At 36.4% G+C, this 18,903-nt stretch overlaps 4 protein-coding genes and 1 long non-coding RNA gene across 8 annotated transcripts; 3 read left to right on the forward strand and 2 right to left on the reverse strand.

The window, feature by feature from the left end:
• The first annotated feature begins 5,513 nt into the window (after positions 1-5,513).
• LOC145735567 (monocarboxylate transporter 9-like) lies at positions 5,514-8,439 on the forward strand. Of its 4 annotated transcripts, none has more exons than XM_081989542.1 (9): positions 5,514-5,665; positions 6,271-6,409; positions 6,467-6,593; positions 6,642-6,785; positions 6,841-7,136; positions 7,187-7,352; positions 7,716-7,937; positions 7,989-8,183; positions 8,233-8,439. In XM_081989542.1, exons 2-9 carry the CDS (start codon positions 6,320-6,322, stop codon positions 8,364-8,366), a joined length of 1,374 nt encoding a protein of 457 aa, XP_081845668.1. In that variant the 5' UTR covers positions 5,514-5,665; positions 6,271-6,319; the 3' UTR covers positions 8,367-8,439. The 4 variants fall into 4 exon arrangements, with proteins under 4 accessions (XP_081845668.1, XP_081845667.1, XP_081845666.1 ...); XM_081989541.1 differs by having other exon boundaries at positions 5,551-6,208; XM_081989543.1 differs by having other exon boundaries at positions 5,650-5,665; positions 6,240-6,409.
• LOC145735589 (uncharacterized) lies at positions 8,437-8,807 on the reverse strand. The gene is made up of 2 exons (XR_014179703.1): positions 8,665-8,807; positions 8,437-8,603 (listed from the first exon to the last, which is right to left on the reverse strand). It is a non-coding gene; the product is annotated as an uncharacterized LOC145735589 (long non-coding RNA).
• Positions 8,808-8,972: 165 nt separating this feature from the next.
• LOC145735551 (ATP-binding cassette sub-family G member 1) lies at positions 8,973-13,734 on the forward strand. Its single transcript, XM_081989512.1, has 10 exons — positions 8,973-9,189; positions 10,408-10,535; positions 10,590-10,769; positions 11,785-11,930; positions 12,004-12,242; positions 12,297-12,422; positions 12,480-12,755; positions 12,812-12,912; positions 12,981-13,136; positions 13,199-13,734. Exons 1-10 carry the CDS (start codon positions 8,973-8,975, stop codon positions 13,544-13,546), a joined length of 1,917 nt encoding a protein of 638 aa, XP_081845638.1. The 3' UTR covers positions 13,547-13,734.
• Positions 13,735-13,936: 202 nt separating this feature from the next.
• LOC145735576 (protein YIPF6) lies at positions 13,937-15,275 on the forward strand. The gene is made up of 7 exons (XM_081989556.1): positions 13,937-14,111; positions 14,199-14,318; positions 14,375-14,453; positions 14,508-14,550; positions 14,600-14,728; positions 14,782-14,939; positions 15,001-15,275. The coding sequence occupies exons 1-7, from the start codon at positions 14,091-14,093 to the stop codon at positions 15,117-15,119; spliced, it is 669 nt and encodes a 222-aa protein (XP_081845682.1). The 5' UTR covers positions 13,937-14,090; the 3' UTR covers positions 15,120-15,275.
• A 97-nt stretch (positions 15,276-15,372) lies between these two features.
• Gdi (GDP dissociation inhibitor) lies at positions 15,373-18,648 on the reverse strand. The gene is made up of 5 exons (XM_081989546.1): positions 18,177-18,648; positions 17,769-18,123; positions 16,776-16,906; positions 16,573-16,710; positions 15,373-16,513 (listed from the first exon to the last, which is right to left on the reverse strand). Exons 1-5 carry the CDS (start codon positions 18,525-18,527, stop codon positions 16,157-16,159), a joined length of 1,332 nt encoding a protein of 443 aa, XP_081845672.1. The 5' UTR covers positions 18,528-18,648; the 3' UTR covers positions 15,373-16,156.
• Positions 18,649-18,903: the final 255 nt, after the last annotated feature.

Here is an 18,903-nt window from a genome sequence, read left to right on the forward strand (position 1 = left end):
AACGAACTTGCACTTTACGTCGGGGGGCTATTGTAAAGAAATGTTTTACCATCCAGGATATTCCAATTTGGCACAACAATAACATGTAACGTCAACTTTATGTAGTGTATTAGAAAATATGTATTATCTTATCTAAGTAGTTTAGGTACACTGTTCAAATTAAAGGTAGGATAGCATAGAACAGAAAATCTGACAGTTATCACGTTTAATTTTAACTTAGCCAATAAAAAATTTCAGCTAGCTGAACAGAAATGAACATGACTGATATTGTACATACTTTTAAGAAAAAATAATGTTTGACCGTTTTATTTATTAAAGCTTACTTAACCCAGTTCTGACAGTTTCCTCAAAGAGTATTTGACGGTTCTTCTGTGATGTAATTTGACAGATGGTTACAAAATATTGCTCAGACCTGATAGGGTTGCTATGCAGAGGAGATGTGTTAGGGTGATGGGGGGCTTGGGGTATCGGGAGTGTTGCAGATATAGTTTTGTTATTCTGGGTGTCCTTACCATGCCTTGTGTATATATATACTAGGTTGCTTACTGTACATAAAAAAGAATTACAACAACTACAGCCTTAACTTTGACCATCACGATCATAATACCAGAATGAAGAAATCACTACGGCATAAAATTGTTTAATGTGCTTCCGTCACACATAAAGGACCTTACATTTAAGAGTTTTGCAACAAAAATTAAACTGTATCTAAAGGTGAAGGCTTTCTACAGTGTGACTGAATACCTGGAGAGTGACTTCTCCGATTTGTAGCCTCAGAGTTGTACTTTCCTGCGCTGATCATTTTTAACTCTGTGACTTGATTTTTAAGTGTGTTTGTATTGAAAATTATGTTTTATCTCTAATTTTAAATTTGTGAAATTGTATTAATGATTTGTACTTGATTTGTGAAATTGCTGTTTGGGATGTGCTTCACCAATAAATGTTGATTGATTGATTGAATAGAGGGTACATGTGACCAATTGTCGTATAACTTCACAGTCACTCTTGCAAACTGGTACATGTCCCTTCAAAGTTTTTGCGCTCTCTCTCTCTCCCTCCTTACTGTTGATTTCCTATGAACAATTTTCAGATTTTTGTACCTAAATATTTTGTTTAAACTACCAGATATAAAGAAGTATTTGGAATAAAAAAATGTTGTATTTAAAGGGTGATAAATAATCGTCTGGGCAACATAAAGGGATGGGGAACGTTTATTACTCCATCCAGGTGGCGGTTTAATATTTTAGAAGGTTTTTAGTGTAGATTTTACAAGGGAAATGTGTTACCGTCTGCCTCGGACAAGCCAAAGATAAATCGCCAAAGAGGCGTAATAATGATATATAAGACGGCTCACGCCCCCGGGATATTTTAGCCTTAACGCGTCCGATTCATCCTGATTTGCCTGCCAGATTTGCGTTTGACGTCTGATTTAGTTACGCGATTGCACTGGATTTATAATGATAATAAATCCACGTCGACGGCATTTTTGCATAGAATTCCCCGACCTGCAACGTCCCCCGAATCGTAAAATCGCAATAAATTCACATCGAGAAAGTGAATTCTTTCGGTTTTCCAGCACACGATCGAACTAAATTTCTTCGGATATTTCACGGTCGAAGGGGCCCTTCCACTGGCTCTTTGGAATCTAACCTCGCATAAACAAGTGTCCCTTCAGTCAAAAACATGCAGCGCAAGACTTCGTTTGCCTACCCTACTTGCTACTGCTGAAGTTTGCAAAATTTTGCGGATGCGGGCTTCGAATCGAAAATTAGGAAATAAATATAACAGTAAACTCGGATCGGGAAAGATTTCCATGGGAATGTAGACCTGGTGGAAAGGTAAATGAAATCAGACTTCCTCGAGAATTCAAATATCCTCTGAGGGACGGTAACAGATCAGTGTCATCGCTTTCGAGGGTTGCTGATATTAGCTCCGCGATTTGTCTTCGTTGCCAACCCGAGGCAGCTCCTTTAAGGGAGCGCATTACGGCCCTTTCAGCTTTTATTCCGCCATTCGTTTGCCGCATTTATTTGTTTCACTTAGTAAACTTAATTTCAGAAAAAATTACTTTAATTTACGTACAAGTTGGTGAATTACTACAATTACTGACTACTTCAAACATCCTGAATTCTTAAAGTTGAGTAAAGTCAGTAAAAGTAGTACAAAGAGCCAGTTTTGTTAAGGGTGATTTTTTGAATTTTGAAACTCTTGAAAAAAAACTGACAAGAATGAATCTTGTAGATGTCACATGTGTCTAATTTATTCCTAGATAATCCATTAGTATACAGGGTGTCCCCTTTTTTATTGGTTTTTGGAATCTACGTCAAATTCTAGGCCTACTTGATGTAAAATTACTATCGATATTCAACTGTTTTTGCTCTAATAGCAGCCTTACTTTGATCAACCCTTCCAGAGCAGAAATTCCTAATATGAGCAAAATTTTGGTGCACTTTTTCAGAAAATCGTGAATAACTCGCTCATTTGAGACATTCTTTATACGTACTCTATAAGAAAAGAAAACTAATGAATGGAGCTAGCACACGTGACGTCGAGCGGGCACGGCTAAGTTTGCGAAACAGTGCCAGTTAGAGCAAAATGGACCTCAAATTCGTGTTCCTTAACATATAATATTTAAAATAGTTCTTAAATATTTCAGGAACGCCTTAAGTTAGAGGTCTAAAATTTTTACCACAAACGCAGCTGGTTGGATGTCTGGTTCAACATTTTTAAATCACCGAAAAAAGCGCTCAACCGGCAACCACAAAATCTTAAGAACTCATCTAAGACAAGAGAATTTCAATATGACATATGACAGTTAATGTCGTCACTGCCACTTCCCCCAGGACAGAGAGTAGGTGAGATATTGTAAGGGTGGGAAGGAAAAGTGGCAGGAAAACTCTATTTTACCTCTAACATTATGAATCACGAGAGCGTCCGGATTTGCCATGGCAGGTTATTATAACTTCACCTGATGCTCGGTGTCAGCAGAAACTTGCGGAACTTTGCCTATACTCCGACGACTTATTGATTCTTAATTGAAATTGATAGAGATTTTCCGAAAATTTCGAATTTATTATTTATGATGGATCGTCTTTGCATCGGTTGTAATAACAGTTTGTGCATCGTGATGATTATTAGAATTGATGACGGTGCAAGTTGAATTCCTGCGGCGAAACAATGAAATCTTAATGATGGCTAGTCCTCCGTCATAATCTAGGAGAATTTTCATTAACCATTTTAATAATGCCTAGCATTATCCGACGAGATATTACATAACAAAGGGAATGTTCTGTATTCCTTAAGAAGCAAAATATGCAAAACCAAAAAATAAGGGCTGCGAAGCGGTGAAATTTACGGCGGCCTCTCTTAGCTAGTAAGGTAAATTGAAATACTTAAGACTCTTTTCTTTACGGAAGGAAAACGAGGAATTTTAATTAAATTTTTATTGTTTCTTCCGCGATGGAAACCTGTTTATCAGCGGAAATGTTTATGGTCTATAATAATTCGTCTAGCTTTTTTAGCGCCAATAAAACCACTTGCGCTCATCTAAATTTAGTGGCACCCTTATAATTGTTTATCAGCGAAAAGGGCCAAATCTGGAGAATTCGCATTAGTATGCCGGCACACCGCAAGCCCTGCCCAGAACAAGATATACGATCCAGAAAACCTGGAGAAATAAATCCACGGATTAGGTGAAAGCGGCATGATCAAGTCCCGCCGAGCTTAGGCGGTCGACCAATGGAAATAAACGCCATCTGCTAAAGACGTTCGGGCCTTGTTCCATTCTAAATCATTTATCACGTTTCATGACTTTGGTTTTAAAGATGGATCAAGTCAAACTAAGAAAAGTCATCATCTATACTTTCTATGCCGTTTATTGCTTCAGGAAGTCGTTTTTGACATTCATTAAAATGCCTATTAATTTTTGATAATTTTTCATTTTGCTCCAGAAGGGTTCCAATGCACAGCAAAGGACATTTATACTAAAAAACCCTAAATTAGGTGAAATAAGCACAAAATCATTCATGTTTCTAAAAAGTTGAAAGAATGGGGGGTATTAGAGGTCTTTTTAACTGCTTTTTAAGATTGAGTATCTCGGTAACGTTTGATAAATAACTTAGTGGCATATTTGTCATGCATACCTACTTTTGAACAAAAAAAAAACATCTGCTACTTAATATGTTGGTAAATCATTATGTAATTCAATTTTCAATACTTAGCTATAAATCAATTCCGAATGCCAACCCAACAATTATTAACCGATAAATCTGGGAACAGGTTAAATAATTAGTTCATCGTCAACTAGAACCCAGGAATAGTCCATATGTACGGGCTTAATCCGCAATGTAATCCTACGGGATGTTACGGCTCCAAAGATAAGACGCGGAGGGTTATGGGCGATAACTATGTTTATCTCCCTCTACCTCGGATATATATAGTCGATTTTACTGCCGCACGAGGTCTTAGTTGGCTTGCTGACAATAAATTACCTACTAAGTAAACGTCTCATCTCTCTCTAAACTACTCTGACTCATAGTATGTACTACTATTACTATAATAGGCTTTTCTAATCGTGATGATCCAGTTTATTTCGATCAAATTCTCCCAGATTTCTGTGATTAGAATACGGTGGGTACATAGAAAATACGTGCCCACACTGGCAAACCATGTGCAGATTTGTATGCGTGGTTGCATAACAGCGTCTCATCAGTATCTTTGACGTCACTGTAATATTTTCTTTGACAAACTATTGTGAATAATTACCTACACTTGTTTTTATTTAAACCTGATGTTGCTGGCAGAAGCTTAACTAGAAAAATTTCTTGTTAGAGACAGCGATCACAATGAACTGATAATTCACCAAATTATCAAGAAAAATGTATAATAAATAATTTTTTAAATCACATAAATGTGTAATCCAAATGCCTGATGGTAAATATTTAAGTCATGCAAATTTAAACACGCGAATCACGTATAGCGAAACATCCACACCGAATATTTCCTAATTCGTAAGAATTCTCGAACCGATCGGGAAAAACCATCACGAACTTTGAATCCGATAACAAATAAAATATAGTAAGAACGTGGCGACCCGGGCCATAACTCATACATATACAAGGATCGGTGCGAAATATCGGTACTTAAGGTCCCTCTCTGCCGAATTTCCCATTCTGATTTCTACGTTTTCCTTATTTTCCGCAGGCATCCGTCATATCCGGTCGGCATTATTTTATGTCTTCAATCGATATGTTCTGTGTTCTTTTTTTGTTATTAACGCTCGTCCTATTCTTTTCAGGCATTTTTAAACCAAATAAATTTATTTCATGTTGTGGGGATCTAATGTAGGGACTATTCTCTATGCAAATTGTATAGAGAGTAGTTATTATAGGTATTTAAATGTTAAATGGAATATTCAAAATAAAAAAAAAACGAATAAACGAACTTTTCAATACAAACCATATTAAACTTGGCAACATTGTGTATACAGTCAATGTTCTGGTAGATAGGCAACCAAACCATCATGCACTTAACCTAAAGTGCCAACGTAAACAAACAACAACAATAAATCATCAAAAGAGTTTGAGTTAAAAGTGCTGTGTATTGATTACATTATTCAATTAGATCGTATATAATGAGTTATGGTGTCAACTCATGTTTTAGAAAGGTACCTATTGCAAATCTGGTGTTGTAATGGAGACTATAGTGTCCAGGTTTGGTTTACTAAAACCAGGATGACAAGCATCTTTGTTAATTCATAATTCAATTGACTAGAGTTGGAATTGAGTAAACGTAGCCACCTACTGCACAAATCTCCATAAAAACATTATCTACCTACTTAATTTTAAATTACTGTAAAGTCCAATATAAAGTGATAAGTAGTAAACTTTTTACTTCACAGTGCACCTACTCACACTGGATAGTGGATATAAAAATCATTTTGGTGTTCAGTGAATTGTATTTACACATTTTTGGAACATTGTCAACTTTTTATCTTGATGGCCTGATTTTAAACACACATTAACCAGAATTATTATCTTTTATTAATTTACTTTAGACTTTAGAGGTGATCATACCATATTGTCTGGATAGGTGTCTTACTTGTCATATAGCAAGAAGCCCAATCTTTTGTCTGCAAAGAAAGTTAATAACATTACTTTTGCTTCTTATCTCTTACAGATAATAACACAATAAGTAATTTTTAATAAAAGTAAATAAGACAATATGAATTTTTAATTTAGCATTAATCTAGTGATGTGTTTCATTGTGTAGCGTTGCTATGTGAAATTTTGTTTCCTTTACTTGGCTTATTGCTGGTAGTATGGCTACTATAGCAAAAACCAAAGAGGAACCCTACTACCCTGATGGTGGTTATGGCTGGGTTATTGTGGGAGCTGTTATCTTAATTAATGTAAGTTTGTTATACTGTGATAAGTGTCAGTTATTTTTGGACTTTTTATTTAACTAGGTGTCTTTACTAACTTTTGTACCATGTTTTGGGGTGATTTTTGCTGAGGAATTTAAGCAATGGGGAGTCACTAAAGCAGAAACATCCTTCTTGCTACACTTGCACAGTTCTTTGTATTGTACTTTTGGTAAGCCATGTAAAAGTGTCTAGGCCAGCAAATAAAGTAACATTTTAGGATTTTTCACAAGCCCTTTTCTAACTTTATATGGAATGAAACCAGTGGCTTTGGTAGGAGCTACTTTAATGTGCCTAGGAATCTTTCTCAGTAGCTTTGCCAACTCTTATATTTACTTCATTTTCTCCACTTCCGTTCTGATAGGTGCTTATTAACCTTACATTCAACCTTTCAACAACTTTACAAGTTACTTTTACAGGTCTGGGTCAAGGCATAGTAATGCCAGCCACTTATTTGGCCACATACAGCTACTTCAAAAAAAGATTGACAGCTGCTCTTAGTTTGACAGTAACCAGTGCTAGTTTGTCTTCTATAGTAGTGGCAATAACTTGTGATAGGTTGCTAAGTCTTGTAGGCCGGACTTACACAGTGCTTTTATTGTTTGCTGTGTCATTATTGTCATACATAGGCTGCTTTTTACTGAAGCCTGTCAAAAGAAAACCAACTCAGGAAGAAGAAAAGTGTCTTGAAGAAATGAATAATATCACACCAGAGGTATTAGAGATAAATAATTAATGGCAGTAAAACAAGAAGAAATATTGTAGGAAGCAACTAAACAATTGATAAGTGAGGACCAAAAAACTTTTGATAGTGTTTACAAGGATACCACAGTGGAAAAAAAGAAAAATTCGATTTTTGTCAAGTTGTTTAACGTTTTTGACTTACATTTGCTACAAAATGTGCCTCTGGTTGTTATGATTGTAGGATTAGGTGAGTACAGTTTAAATATACACATTTTGGTAACTATGATGTATTTAACACTAAGGTAGTTTACAATACACCCTAAGAAAAAAGTATTAAACTGCTGAATTCTCATTATAATGTGATGATTCTGTTGAATCTGGATGATTTCAAAATTAATTTCTTCATCATCACATAGTACAGTTCAAGTGATTTTTTGATGCTTAAAGATTTGAAATAATGTTCTCTCCTTCAACAATACTATTGTATTTATATTGATTGACAGTTTACAACAAAAAGACACTGAAAATAGCTGCTCTAGTTTGACTCAACACTAGTCGGTAATTCCTTGGATTTTTTTCCATTGCTTTATTATTATATTATTAATATTAGGTATTTCCTTCTCCGCCGAACTGAACTTAATCCTAATGCTACAGTTTATGCTTGGTGAACTGTCGCATTTTGAGCGAAGCGACATTGCTATAGCCGTGTCAATTCAGAGCGGAGCGGACATTGTTGGGCGGCTTTTAATACCGATGTGTGCTCACTATTTTGGTGCTCCGCCCAAATTTATGTATGCAGGCGCTTTGGTTGTGGCCACTGTAGCTCGTACAGGTCAGAATTACCTTGTTGTCCTTTTTTTTGGCTTCACATTGTATTTTGTAGTGTTGGCAACATGGCCGACCGATAAATTGGTGGTTTGGGGGGTGGTCACTGTCATAGGACTGACTAAAGGCACTAGGGCAGTGTTCCAATCCGTGGTGTTGCCCAAGTATGTCAGTTTGGATAAGGTGGCAGCCGCCAATGGGATTAATATGCTATTTACTGGGTTTGTTTCGCTGGCTATGGGACCTGTAATAGGTGGGTCCATGGTTTTTTTTGGGACACTGTAACATGAAGTAAATTTTAGGCTGGATCCAGGACGTAAGCGGGTCTCCTTTGTACCCGCTGCACGCAGCCTCCATTTTGTCGATGTCCTGCGTTTTGATGTGGATATTAGAGTATATCTTCTGGGAGAAAAAGACTGAATCTTCCATCAGTTAGTTTTTAAGGGGTACCATTTGGTCGTGCTCAGTGATTTTATACATACAAAATATAAATAAATTATACAGAATTACATTGCGTTTTATTTTAAATAAACTTTACGTCATGACATTATCGAGCATCTGCCAGCTTGCTGATCAGTGGCTTTGTCCAGTTTATCGCGAACGGCTAGATTTTTTTGACTTTTGTCCATGACTAATCGGTTCTTTGGTCCGACAAAGAACTGCCTATCAGTGACTGTAAACAATGTTAAACTCTGCAAACACACGTGGGTTATTCATTATTATTATAAAGTTACCCATTGTCGAAAAGCTAACATGTAAAGGTAATTCTCACAAATTGATTATTGACGACAGTATCCCAAAGATTCTACTGTTCCTATTTAGAGTACTACCTGGATGCATAAACTCCCCTCCACCGTCCATCAATGAAGAGTCCGAGGGTCCAACCAGTGTGTGTGTGTATGTATACATGTATATAAGTGACCGAACGAGATAAAATTCGTCTTATTTAGTAAACGGTACCCGCGAGTTCGATCAGTACCGCTCGCCTTATTGATACGTATCGATGAATCGTCGTCCGCTTACAGTATAAACGCGCCAGACAATGGAAACGGTGCTAATGGAAGCTTCTATGGGAGGAGGTACCGAGAAGAATGGTGACGTTTTGATCGGCGGTACCACCATAGAGCGACGTCCTCCGGTCAAGGACGAGTACCCAGACGACCGAGGGTTCAGTTTGACCCCTTCGAATTCTCCTGTGGATATTAAGTTTGAAAAAGTTACCTTTACTGCGAGTGAGGGTAGTCTTTTTAAAGGCACAAGTAAGTGATGATTACAGCTCTTAAATTTATTGTTTGCATTGAATTTGTGGGTTTCAAAATAACAACCATCTAGTTTAATATCATTTCATCACTTACTCATCATTCTATAGTGTATATTCCTTAGCTTAATCATTTTTTTATTACATCATCAAAGAAAATAATCGCAGAGATTATTTTCCATAAAAGAGAATTTTGACAGGTATTACATGACTGCATTAATTTGCCAAATTTTAGTCACCTAGCTCAAATGACGAAATAACTGACTTTATGGCCGTGCGCGGTTAAATATAAGAGAAGTTCAAAACTTAAAAACCATTAAGCTATACTACATAAATATAACTTTAAAAAGCAAATGATTGTGAATGTTAAAATGAAAGCATTTACGCCTTTCTTTTAATTTATAATTTTTAATTTATTAATTTATTTATTTTTTTTAAATCAAAGTATTAAACGGCAAAAATATGAGTGTTGCACAGAAACACCGATTAGGCAATTTTTCATAAAAGCGCGTAATACCAAAACAAAGCATACAAAATACTGATATTATATCGCCTAGCGGCGATTTCCTGGTTGTAAAATTAATTGCACCCGTCAATTTAATTCAATAACAAAGACTATATTATAATTAATATTAACAGAAATCAAGCGCGATAAGGCAAAGACGAATTTGGTATTTTTTGTGTTTATAAGTGGGACTGACCCACATTTAATAGCACTTTGTTTCTACTAGAATTTGACATATATAATGCGTTAATAATTGTGGTCTCTACACTCATAATTAACGAGACACAATTAATTACAAATGTAGTGCTGGTATTCAGATTAATACCATAACAAAATAAGATCCTGCAAGGTCTATGTCATGCTACAAAAGTATGTGCAATAAACGACCTTTAAAAATAAAAGTGGTTCCAAGGTAGAAAACCAGATCTTATCAGGGTTAAGAATCTTTTCATGACGCGTTTGTTTTAAACTTTGACTCTTGAACTATCAAGTCCAATTCGTATCTCACGAAAAAACCACTCACACAAAAAATTTATGATACTAATTAACCAAGGTGATCCAAAACAATTTATAGCAGGGAAACGTTATCAATTCAGGGCTTACCAAAGTTTCTGAGAGGTCGTTCCAAAGGTTGATAACACACACACACGAGGATTGTTTCCATTAAATAGGCAACAATTACAATCAAGTTAACGTAAAAATGTATTTTTCCAGCCAAAAAACAAATATTGCATGGCGTCAATGGACGATTTCCCTCCGGACAACTTATTGCAATTATGGGGCCATCAGGAGCTGGCAAGAGTACCTTGTTGAACGTTCTCAGTGGTTACAGTATACAAGGGGTACGTCTAAAAACAATTTTTGTTAATAATTGCTCTAAACTTTAAATTATTTAGGTGGGCGGACAAGTACTAATAAATGGAAGCCCTAGAAAACTGAAAGCATTCCGAAGGTTGTCGTGCTACATTACGCAAGACGATCGGTTACAGCCCCTTTTAACAGTAGCGGAAAACATGCAAACCTCCGCCGACCTAAAACTACCCTCCAGCACCACACAGAAGGAAAAACTAAAAATTGTAAGTTTTTGTTATGCAGAACATAGGAAACAAAGGTTTTGTTTATTTATAGGCTACAAAGCGACGCGATAATATTGTCAATACGCCATTGGTTGATAAGGGACAACTAGAACTTTGGACTTTGATTTTAACGTTATACTAATTTAGTAACAATAATTATTGTTTTAACTAGAACTGGAATTTGAAGAATTGTCGAGCTATTTGTATGTTCTCTCGGTTTTGGTGACGTATGTTATCATTCAGGAATTATTACTATACTAGCAAAGAAATTATCTTTTTGGTGATGAGTTTTTGGTAAAGGTCAAAAAATTTACTTGCACGTGCCTAGCCTGTACACATACTTCTTTACACTGAAAAAAATATCTATACCAAAAATTAATGAGTTGTTATCATTATCATTTAAATTAACTGCGAATTATTATTATAGTAACACAATGGTTGGGCAATACTGATAAATAGATGACCCGCAAAATTTGCAGAACAAACATGTCAACACTTTTTTTGGCACCGAAACTCATTAAACAACAATTAATAATAATAATTGCACATGCCAATCAAAGTTCAGTGAAATATAAAGGTTTCCAAAATTAGACTTTCAACGGATAAAATACAAAGTATCTAATGCCTGTTTCCCCAACACTTCCAAGTCAATTTTAAGTACAACTTAAGCTAAGATGAAGTTTGAATGTGACAGATCAGGTACAAAATAACACAGTTTTAAGCTAAACTTATCTAAGCTATCCTTAAACTCAACTTAGCCAATGTTGGGAAAACGGACATAAACAAATTAGTTTCATTTTAATCTTAAAAATCACCACCATTGATCAGCGACCATTTTGATTATTTTTAAAAGATTTCTGATGGTCACACGTGACCATTTTTAAGATCGAAATGGCATCCATCAGGTCACATGTAAAACTAAAGTATATAAATTAATACGGTCATTGGCTTTGAGTAGGTTCTCTACTGTCAATAACCAAAAACAAAATAAATTAGTGTTAAACGTTTGTTTCAGATTGATACGATCCTGTCCACTTTGGGTCTGGGCCGAGCCAAAGAGACCAAGGCTCAAGGCCTATCTGGAGGGCAAAAAAAACGCCTTTCTATCGCCCTTGAATTGGTTAGCAATCCTTTGGTTTTGTTCCTAGATGAGCCTACAACGTGAGTTTCACTCTATATCAATTTTTTGTTGCTTATTTGAACACCTACATGATAATAAACTTATGTTTTGCAGAGGTTTAGACAGTTCCTCCTGTAAACAATGCCTTGAATTGTTAAAAATTCTGGCAGGTCAAGGCAGGACCATAGTCTGCACCATTCACCAGCCATCCGCTACACTGTTCCAGATGTTTGACCAAGTTTACGTACTTTCAGGGGGGCGTTGCCTCTATCAAGGCACCACCGGGAATATGATACCTTTTTTCCAGGACGTGGACTCACCATGTCCGAAATTTCACAACCCTGCCGATTATGGTATGTTTTTTTGGTCCACAGATGATAACTGATAAAAAATTACAATTTTAATAGTAATCGAACTGGCTTGCGGTGAATATGGCGAAGAGAAAATCCAGAAAATGGTTGACGTGTCCCAAAACGGCGAGAGTCTCAAATATTTCCAAGACAGTGGGAAGATTTTAAATACCGGATTCACAGGTGAGTTGGAGACCATATTTGAAAGCCAAAGTTAATCAATTTGTGTTTAAAAAACAGCTAGTACACTTTTTGAAGACGACTCTGGAGCGTTGCAAGCCACCTCTAAACTGAATCAACTCAAAGTGTTGCTGCGTAGAGGTGTGGTTAAGGCCAAAAGGGACCGGACTTTGACCTATCTCAGAATAGGAGTAAATTTTGTCACTGCCATAATGTTAGGAACTTTGTACTACAATGCGGGGGTAGACGGGACTAAAGTGCTTGATAACTACAACCTTTTGTTCTCCATTTTAATGCACCATACGTTCTCCACCATGATGTTGACCATTTTGACTTGTATGTCCAGTCTCCAAAGAAAAGTTTTAGTTTTTAACTTTTTGGTGTTTTTACAGTTCCTACAGAGATGAATATTTTAATCAAAGAGCACTTTAATCGTTGGTACTCGCTTAAAATGTACTATTCTTCAGTGACATTAATTGACATTCCACTTTCTGTAAGTTTTCTTTATTATTATTCCATTTACTTTATGAATAGCCAAACTGTAAGGGATTTTCTTTATAGATTTTCTGCTGCTTCCTCTTTACCTCCATAATCTATTACATGACAGCGCAACCTTTCGATAGCACCAGGTTCACTATGTTCTTCGTCACCAGTCTGCTGGTGGTGTTTGTAGCACAAAGTTTCGGTCTGATGATCGGAGCATACTTTAACGTTGTGGTAAGCTCTATATAATTCTGATTGATATAAAATCAGAATTTCAATTAACGAAATATGAACAGGACGGAACATTTTTGGGACCCACTCTGACTGTTCCTATGATGATGTTTGCTGGTTTCGGCGTGTCTCTGAGAGATTTACCAGGTTACTTGTACTGGGGCAGTTACATTTCCTATTTAAGATTCGGTTTAGAAGGAGTGGTGGGGGCTATCTACGGCCTAGATAGGCCTACTATAGGGTGTCCCGACGACCAATACTGCCACTATCGATATCCAAAAAAATTTTTAGAGGACGTGGGCGTTAAATCAGACCAATTCAGCAATGACGTCATCGCTCTTATTTTGTTTTGGTTCTTGTTAAGGGCGTTTTCGTTTGTTGTGCTCAAGTACAAATTGCACGCAGTACGATAAAGTTAAATTTAGCCAAATATACGTTTAATTTAGATAATAGTTACAACAATTGCATCAAAATATAGGTTTTAGATGATTTTTAGGCTGTGTTTGTTGTTATAGAGTGATGCCTAATTTTTTAAGACAATGTTTTTTTATTTATTTTTTAATTACTTATATTAAGTGACAATAAAATATGAAAACCAGAATTGTATTTTTCTTACTTTGAATATTCCTGGGAGATTTTTTTGTATCCTTGTACGTATTAGCAGAAGTTTAATAAGATCATTTAATACCTAAACAAATGATTTCACGATTTGCGACAAAAAAAATCAGAAAGAATACTACTTTTCTTGGGCTAGGCAACGTTGCAAAATCTGTCATCTGTGTGCACTTGTACGGTAGGTACTGACAGTTGACGTGGTCAAAAGATTTGTTGATGTGGTTGTTTCAACTATTCATGTTTTTTTATTAATTACCCCTTTAAGCCTTTAAATACAAAAAACTTGTGCATGTCAACCCTTAAACCACTGAAAGACCGATTTTTTACAGGGCGTACTTTAAAATGGATCACACAAAATTAGAGGTAATTCTTCATTTAAAGCCAATCCTTTTATTGAACAACAGCAGTACAATTGATGAATAATTAATTAAAGTTCCCTGGATGTTTTAGATGTACGATGATGTGGGGGACCATGTAGAAGGTGAAATGAACATTCCCTCAAACAAACCTAGTCAAAACTTGGGTCAGCCTGACTTTAACACACTGGATGAACCCATCCGAGACACTATTGTAAGTTACATTTACCTATTGACTGGAGTGTTTGATTAACCTATTGGACACTACAGCTTAGAGATGTTAAAGCTGTAGGAGTGAAATTCGGACATGTTCTCTTTCCTAAAGAAAAGAAAACCTTGCTAAAGGAGTGTAAGTTTTTTAAATTGCTGTTTGTGGTAATTTTAAAGGAATGTTTGTTTTTAGGGGACTTGTGGGGTCCCTTGATGCTTTGCACTTTTATGGCCATGTAAGTTTCACTTTCTGGACAATATTTAGGTTCTATGACATTTTTGTAGGATTTTACAAGGAGGCTCTGCAGCAGATAACACTAATGATGGAGGCCCTGAATTTGCAGAGGTTTTTGTTATAGTGTGGATTGGTTCAATGATTGTTACCCTAAACTCAAAGTTGTTGGGAGGCAACATGTCAGTTTTTTTTCTAGTTTTAAAGCTGTGGTAGTAACTTTTATACTTTTCAGATCATTCTTTCAGAGTGTTTGTGTGCTTGGTTACTGCCTTTTACCCACAACATTGTCATTAATTGCCTGTAGATTTATTTTGCTTGTGGAGCAAACAGCTTTGCTGTTTTTCATCAGGTTTACACTGTCAATGACTGGGTTTGTTTGGGCTACTTATGGTAAACTTAACTGCTGTGCTGATCCAATTCTTGCTTGTAGTAATAAAAACTTTGTTTGCAGCCTCAATGATTTTTTTGGGTGACAGTCAGAAACCGGGCAGGAAACTTTTGGCAGTGTACCCAATTGGGCTGTTTTACTTTATAATTTCCTGGCTGGTTATATCACATACGGCCAGCTAAGAGGCATCAAGACTGGAGATATTGTAAATAAAGGCCAGAAAATTTGTCCCTCCTGTTATTTTAAGCCTTTCTAATCTTAAGTAGTGGTAATAATGTTTTGGTTTGCATATCAAACCAAAACAAAAGTATTAAGGAAATTAAATTTGTGTCTACAAATATTTTCTTTTCATTCTCTTTCCTACTCAGAGAGGTGCATTAATTACTTGCTTGAATATGGTATTTAAGACAGTTAATAAGTAAAACATTGATAGTGTGTGTTTAAGATTTTAATGAAATCTCTTGGTAAAACCATTCTCAACATTACAAATCAAGTAAAACAGATAATATAAAACTCACCCTGAGGGAAGAGTTTTCAAAAGCGCACATATAATCCTTACTTATTTAATAATTAAACAGGAATAAATGAAAATCATATAGGTATGTATAGGATTCCTATTGGCGAGCAATTTCAAAAAATGCAATCTACGCGTGTGTATATCCAAAGCCTGATTGATTCTACCACATTACAATGATCAAAACCTTCAACCACCACTTTATTTGAGAATAGATGCACCCTTTATATTTTTAAGTGGTTATGTTGGCATTATAGTATAATTTATTGTGCTTATTAATTTTAACTCTTAAACATTATATAGGCTGTTCAAGAATCATTTTCAAGAGCGATATTAGCAAAACTTTTAAGAACAGCCCATATGAGTATAATGGGGATTTGTGACAAGTACACTGTAATTCAAACATGACTGGCTTTTTTGTGAGCCAATCTAATTCAGTCTAACACAAAAGTTTATCTAATTTAGGACAAAGATCTTTTTTATACGTAAATCTTACTAAACACGCACAGTCAGCTATAGTAATAAAGGTATCCCTTATCCTAAATATCATGTTTTACTGGAAAGGAAAATATAAGTTTAATCACCATTTAATTAAATCAGAATAAGACTTTTAGCCTAAAAAAAAACCTAAATAACAAACATAATTGATAAATTTGCGTAAACAGCCAGTAAAAAAAAAATAGAAGCCAAATTACATAAAACCCTCTATTGTTCTTCCTCGCCCAATTCGTGTTTGATCTTGGAAAAATCAAACTCTTCACCTGTGCCGCGCTTAAAAATGTTAAGCACATCCAGGCAAGTGGTTTCAAAGTGAGTGGTGGCGTCGTACGATTCCGAAATGAAAATCTGCGATTGTAGTCCATCATCAGTCGGTTCGTAGTAGTCTGAAACTGAGACAAACTTTTGACGAATCGGCCCTAACAGATCGAGACCCGGTTTTATCTCGGCTTCTGGATTGTCGGTCTCGACGGTCGTAGACACCATAGCAGTAAACCAGCCCTTAGCGGCCACTTGGTGTGTGTAGCTGACCAGGGACACGTAGATATCAGAATGTCGACCCACCTGTCGGCAATACCATATTTAGTTAACTTGTCACTACGGGGGCCTGTTGATTGAATAACCTGTTTCTGCGGAATGATAATTTGAGTGGACAAGGCGTCTTTAGTGTTTGGAATCGGATGATCCAGCAAACAAATGCAACGAATCACTTGACCCTTCTTGCGCACACGATCAGGCACATAGGTTGGATCGCAATAAACCTTTATAAATTAATTATTGTTTATATTAACAATGAACCCAAAAAACCTATACCACTGGTCCTTACTTGTTTGCATTTGGCAATTTCAGTGCCGGAACGAACTCCAACTACTCGTCCACCTTCTCCAAGTACTATTTCATCAATGGGTTTGTCTAGCATGTAGGTACCCCCATAAATCGCCGATAAACGCGCAAATCCTTTTAAAAATCATTTCCAATTAGTTTAGAAATAAGGAGTGAAATATATCTATGTCTATTTAGGCTGTAAGACACTGATTTGAAAGCTGCATTCTCCTGGTTAAGATGACAACTGGGTTTAGATTTGTACCACATGCAAATGAGGATTTAGCCCCCCTTGTCAACCCCCCAGAGGAAAAAGAAAGGGGTGCCCCAGATGCCCACACCAAAAAGAAAAAATATAATGTGCTGCATTTAACTCATTTACGGCCCCCTGCTAAATTTTATACTTGTACATTATGAATTCATTTTTTTTTGACTCTCATGACCATTTACACCTTAAAGTTTGACATTTGTATAAAGATGTTTTTGCCCTTAATGGCCACCTCCCTAAGGAGTCATAAAGCAAAAAAACAGGAAGCAGTATGCACCAAACTGTTTTTTTTTTAACTAACTCTGATTTGACTGAAAAACAAGCTTATATTATCAGTTTTAATGTACCTAATACACAGTTAAGATGTGACATTTCTGGTTTTTTTCCTTGTATTATTTCAATATTTCTACATCCTCAAGAGGCCTAATGAGAAATATTACCTATTTATATGGCTTATTGGATTGTTAGCTTGCACAGAATAAAAAAAGAAATATAGATATAATAGAGATAAGGGATAAGGTAGAAAATTAAGAGTAGAACGCACCAAAATCATAGAGTGCATATTTGATGTTGCAGAAATAAAATTTTTATTAACTGTTATGCTCTAGTTAAGAATCATTGACCTTCTCTTGCTGGTCTGGTAGTTATTAAAACAGAAATGTTTAAGTAATAACTTTGTACACTAAAATGTGGTAAGTAAACAACTAAGAACCCTGTGAAAGACCTTACCTTGGGGTAATTCACCCAATCCATACATTGGATACAAGTATGGGGACTTTCCATACCTGGCAAGAGAATCTGAGTAGAGCTTGATTCTCTTGATGGTCTCAGCAGCTGGACGATTCAAGTATTCATCATCCCTGTAGAGGGCCAAAGCATGGCCAGTAAAATCTTGGGTATTTTTATCCAAACCAAACTTGTCATAGAGAGCCACCATATTCTGAGCACTAGGATCAAAATCTTTCCAGGTTTTGGGGTCATCTTCTAAGAAATCCTGAACATAGATTAGGAAGTTTCGGAACCGCCGCTTTTCAAACATCCCCATTAAATCTGAGGCTAAGGCTTCTTTTTGATCCACTGGCACCTGGATTCAATTTATGTACTTGATTTTCTAGTAGTTGAAAAATTGAGTCTTACCTTGGAGATTTTCCCGCCTTTGTAAACGTAGCTGCCTTCAATACTCTTAAACTCCAAGTACCTGGTGACTCCAGTGTGTATGAGCAGCTTAACCAGGGACCCATTGGCCATCAGAAACTTAGGGATCAAATCGACGTTCCAATCACGACCTCTTCCATAGCTCTCATCAGGAGCAGGAGCTCCAAACTTAGTAAACAACTCTTCTAGAGGACAAATAGAGGCGGATTCCCCACCGTAGTATTTGTTGCGGTCGACATGTAAGACTTTTTTGCCGGATACAGAGAGCATCCCACTCAGGATGCACTCTTTCAAACCCGTACCCAGAACAATGGCATCGTATTCCTCATCCATGATGTGACCGTTTCACTGGATAAACCTTATAATAAGCCAAATAAAAATGTCGAAATCTGCTACTGCAGAAATTTTGCGAAGTACCCGACCACCACAGGAACGGAACTGTGAATACGTCACGACGTCAAAACGTCACATACCAACTGAGTTCGGTGACATTTTGTTAAGACAGTGGCAACTGACCGTTGACTTTCACCCGTTTGTTTTGACGTTCCCCGATCAAGCGAGCAGAGTGAAATTTGACGTCATAATGAGGTAATTTGCCAATAAATAACCAAAAATATCTATTGATTAACAATCACATTACGTCATCGTGACGTCAAATCACTGGGGGCGTGTAGATAGAGCGTCAAACCGAACGTAGCCCCATGTTGGC

This window comes from Ips typographus, linkage group LG11 (assembly GCF_016097725.1).
Source record: "Ips typographus isolate SLU linkage group LG11, UJ_Ityp_2.0, whole genome shotgun sequence".
Lineage (NCBI taxonomy): Eukaryota > Metazoa > Arthropoda > Insecta > Coleoptera > Curculionidae > Ips > Ips typographus.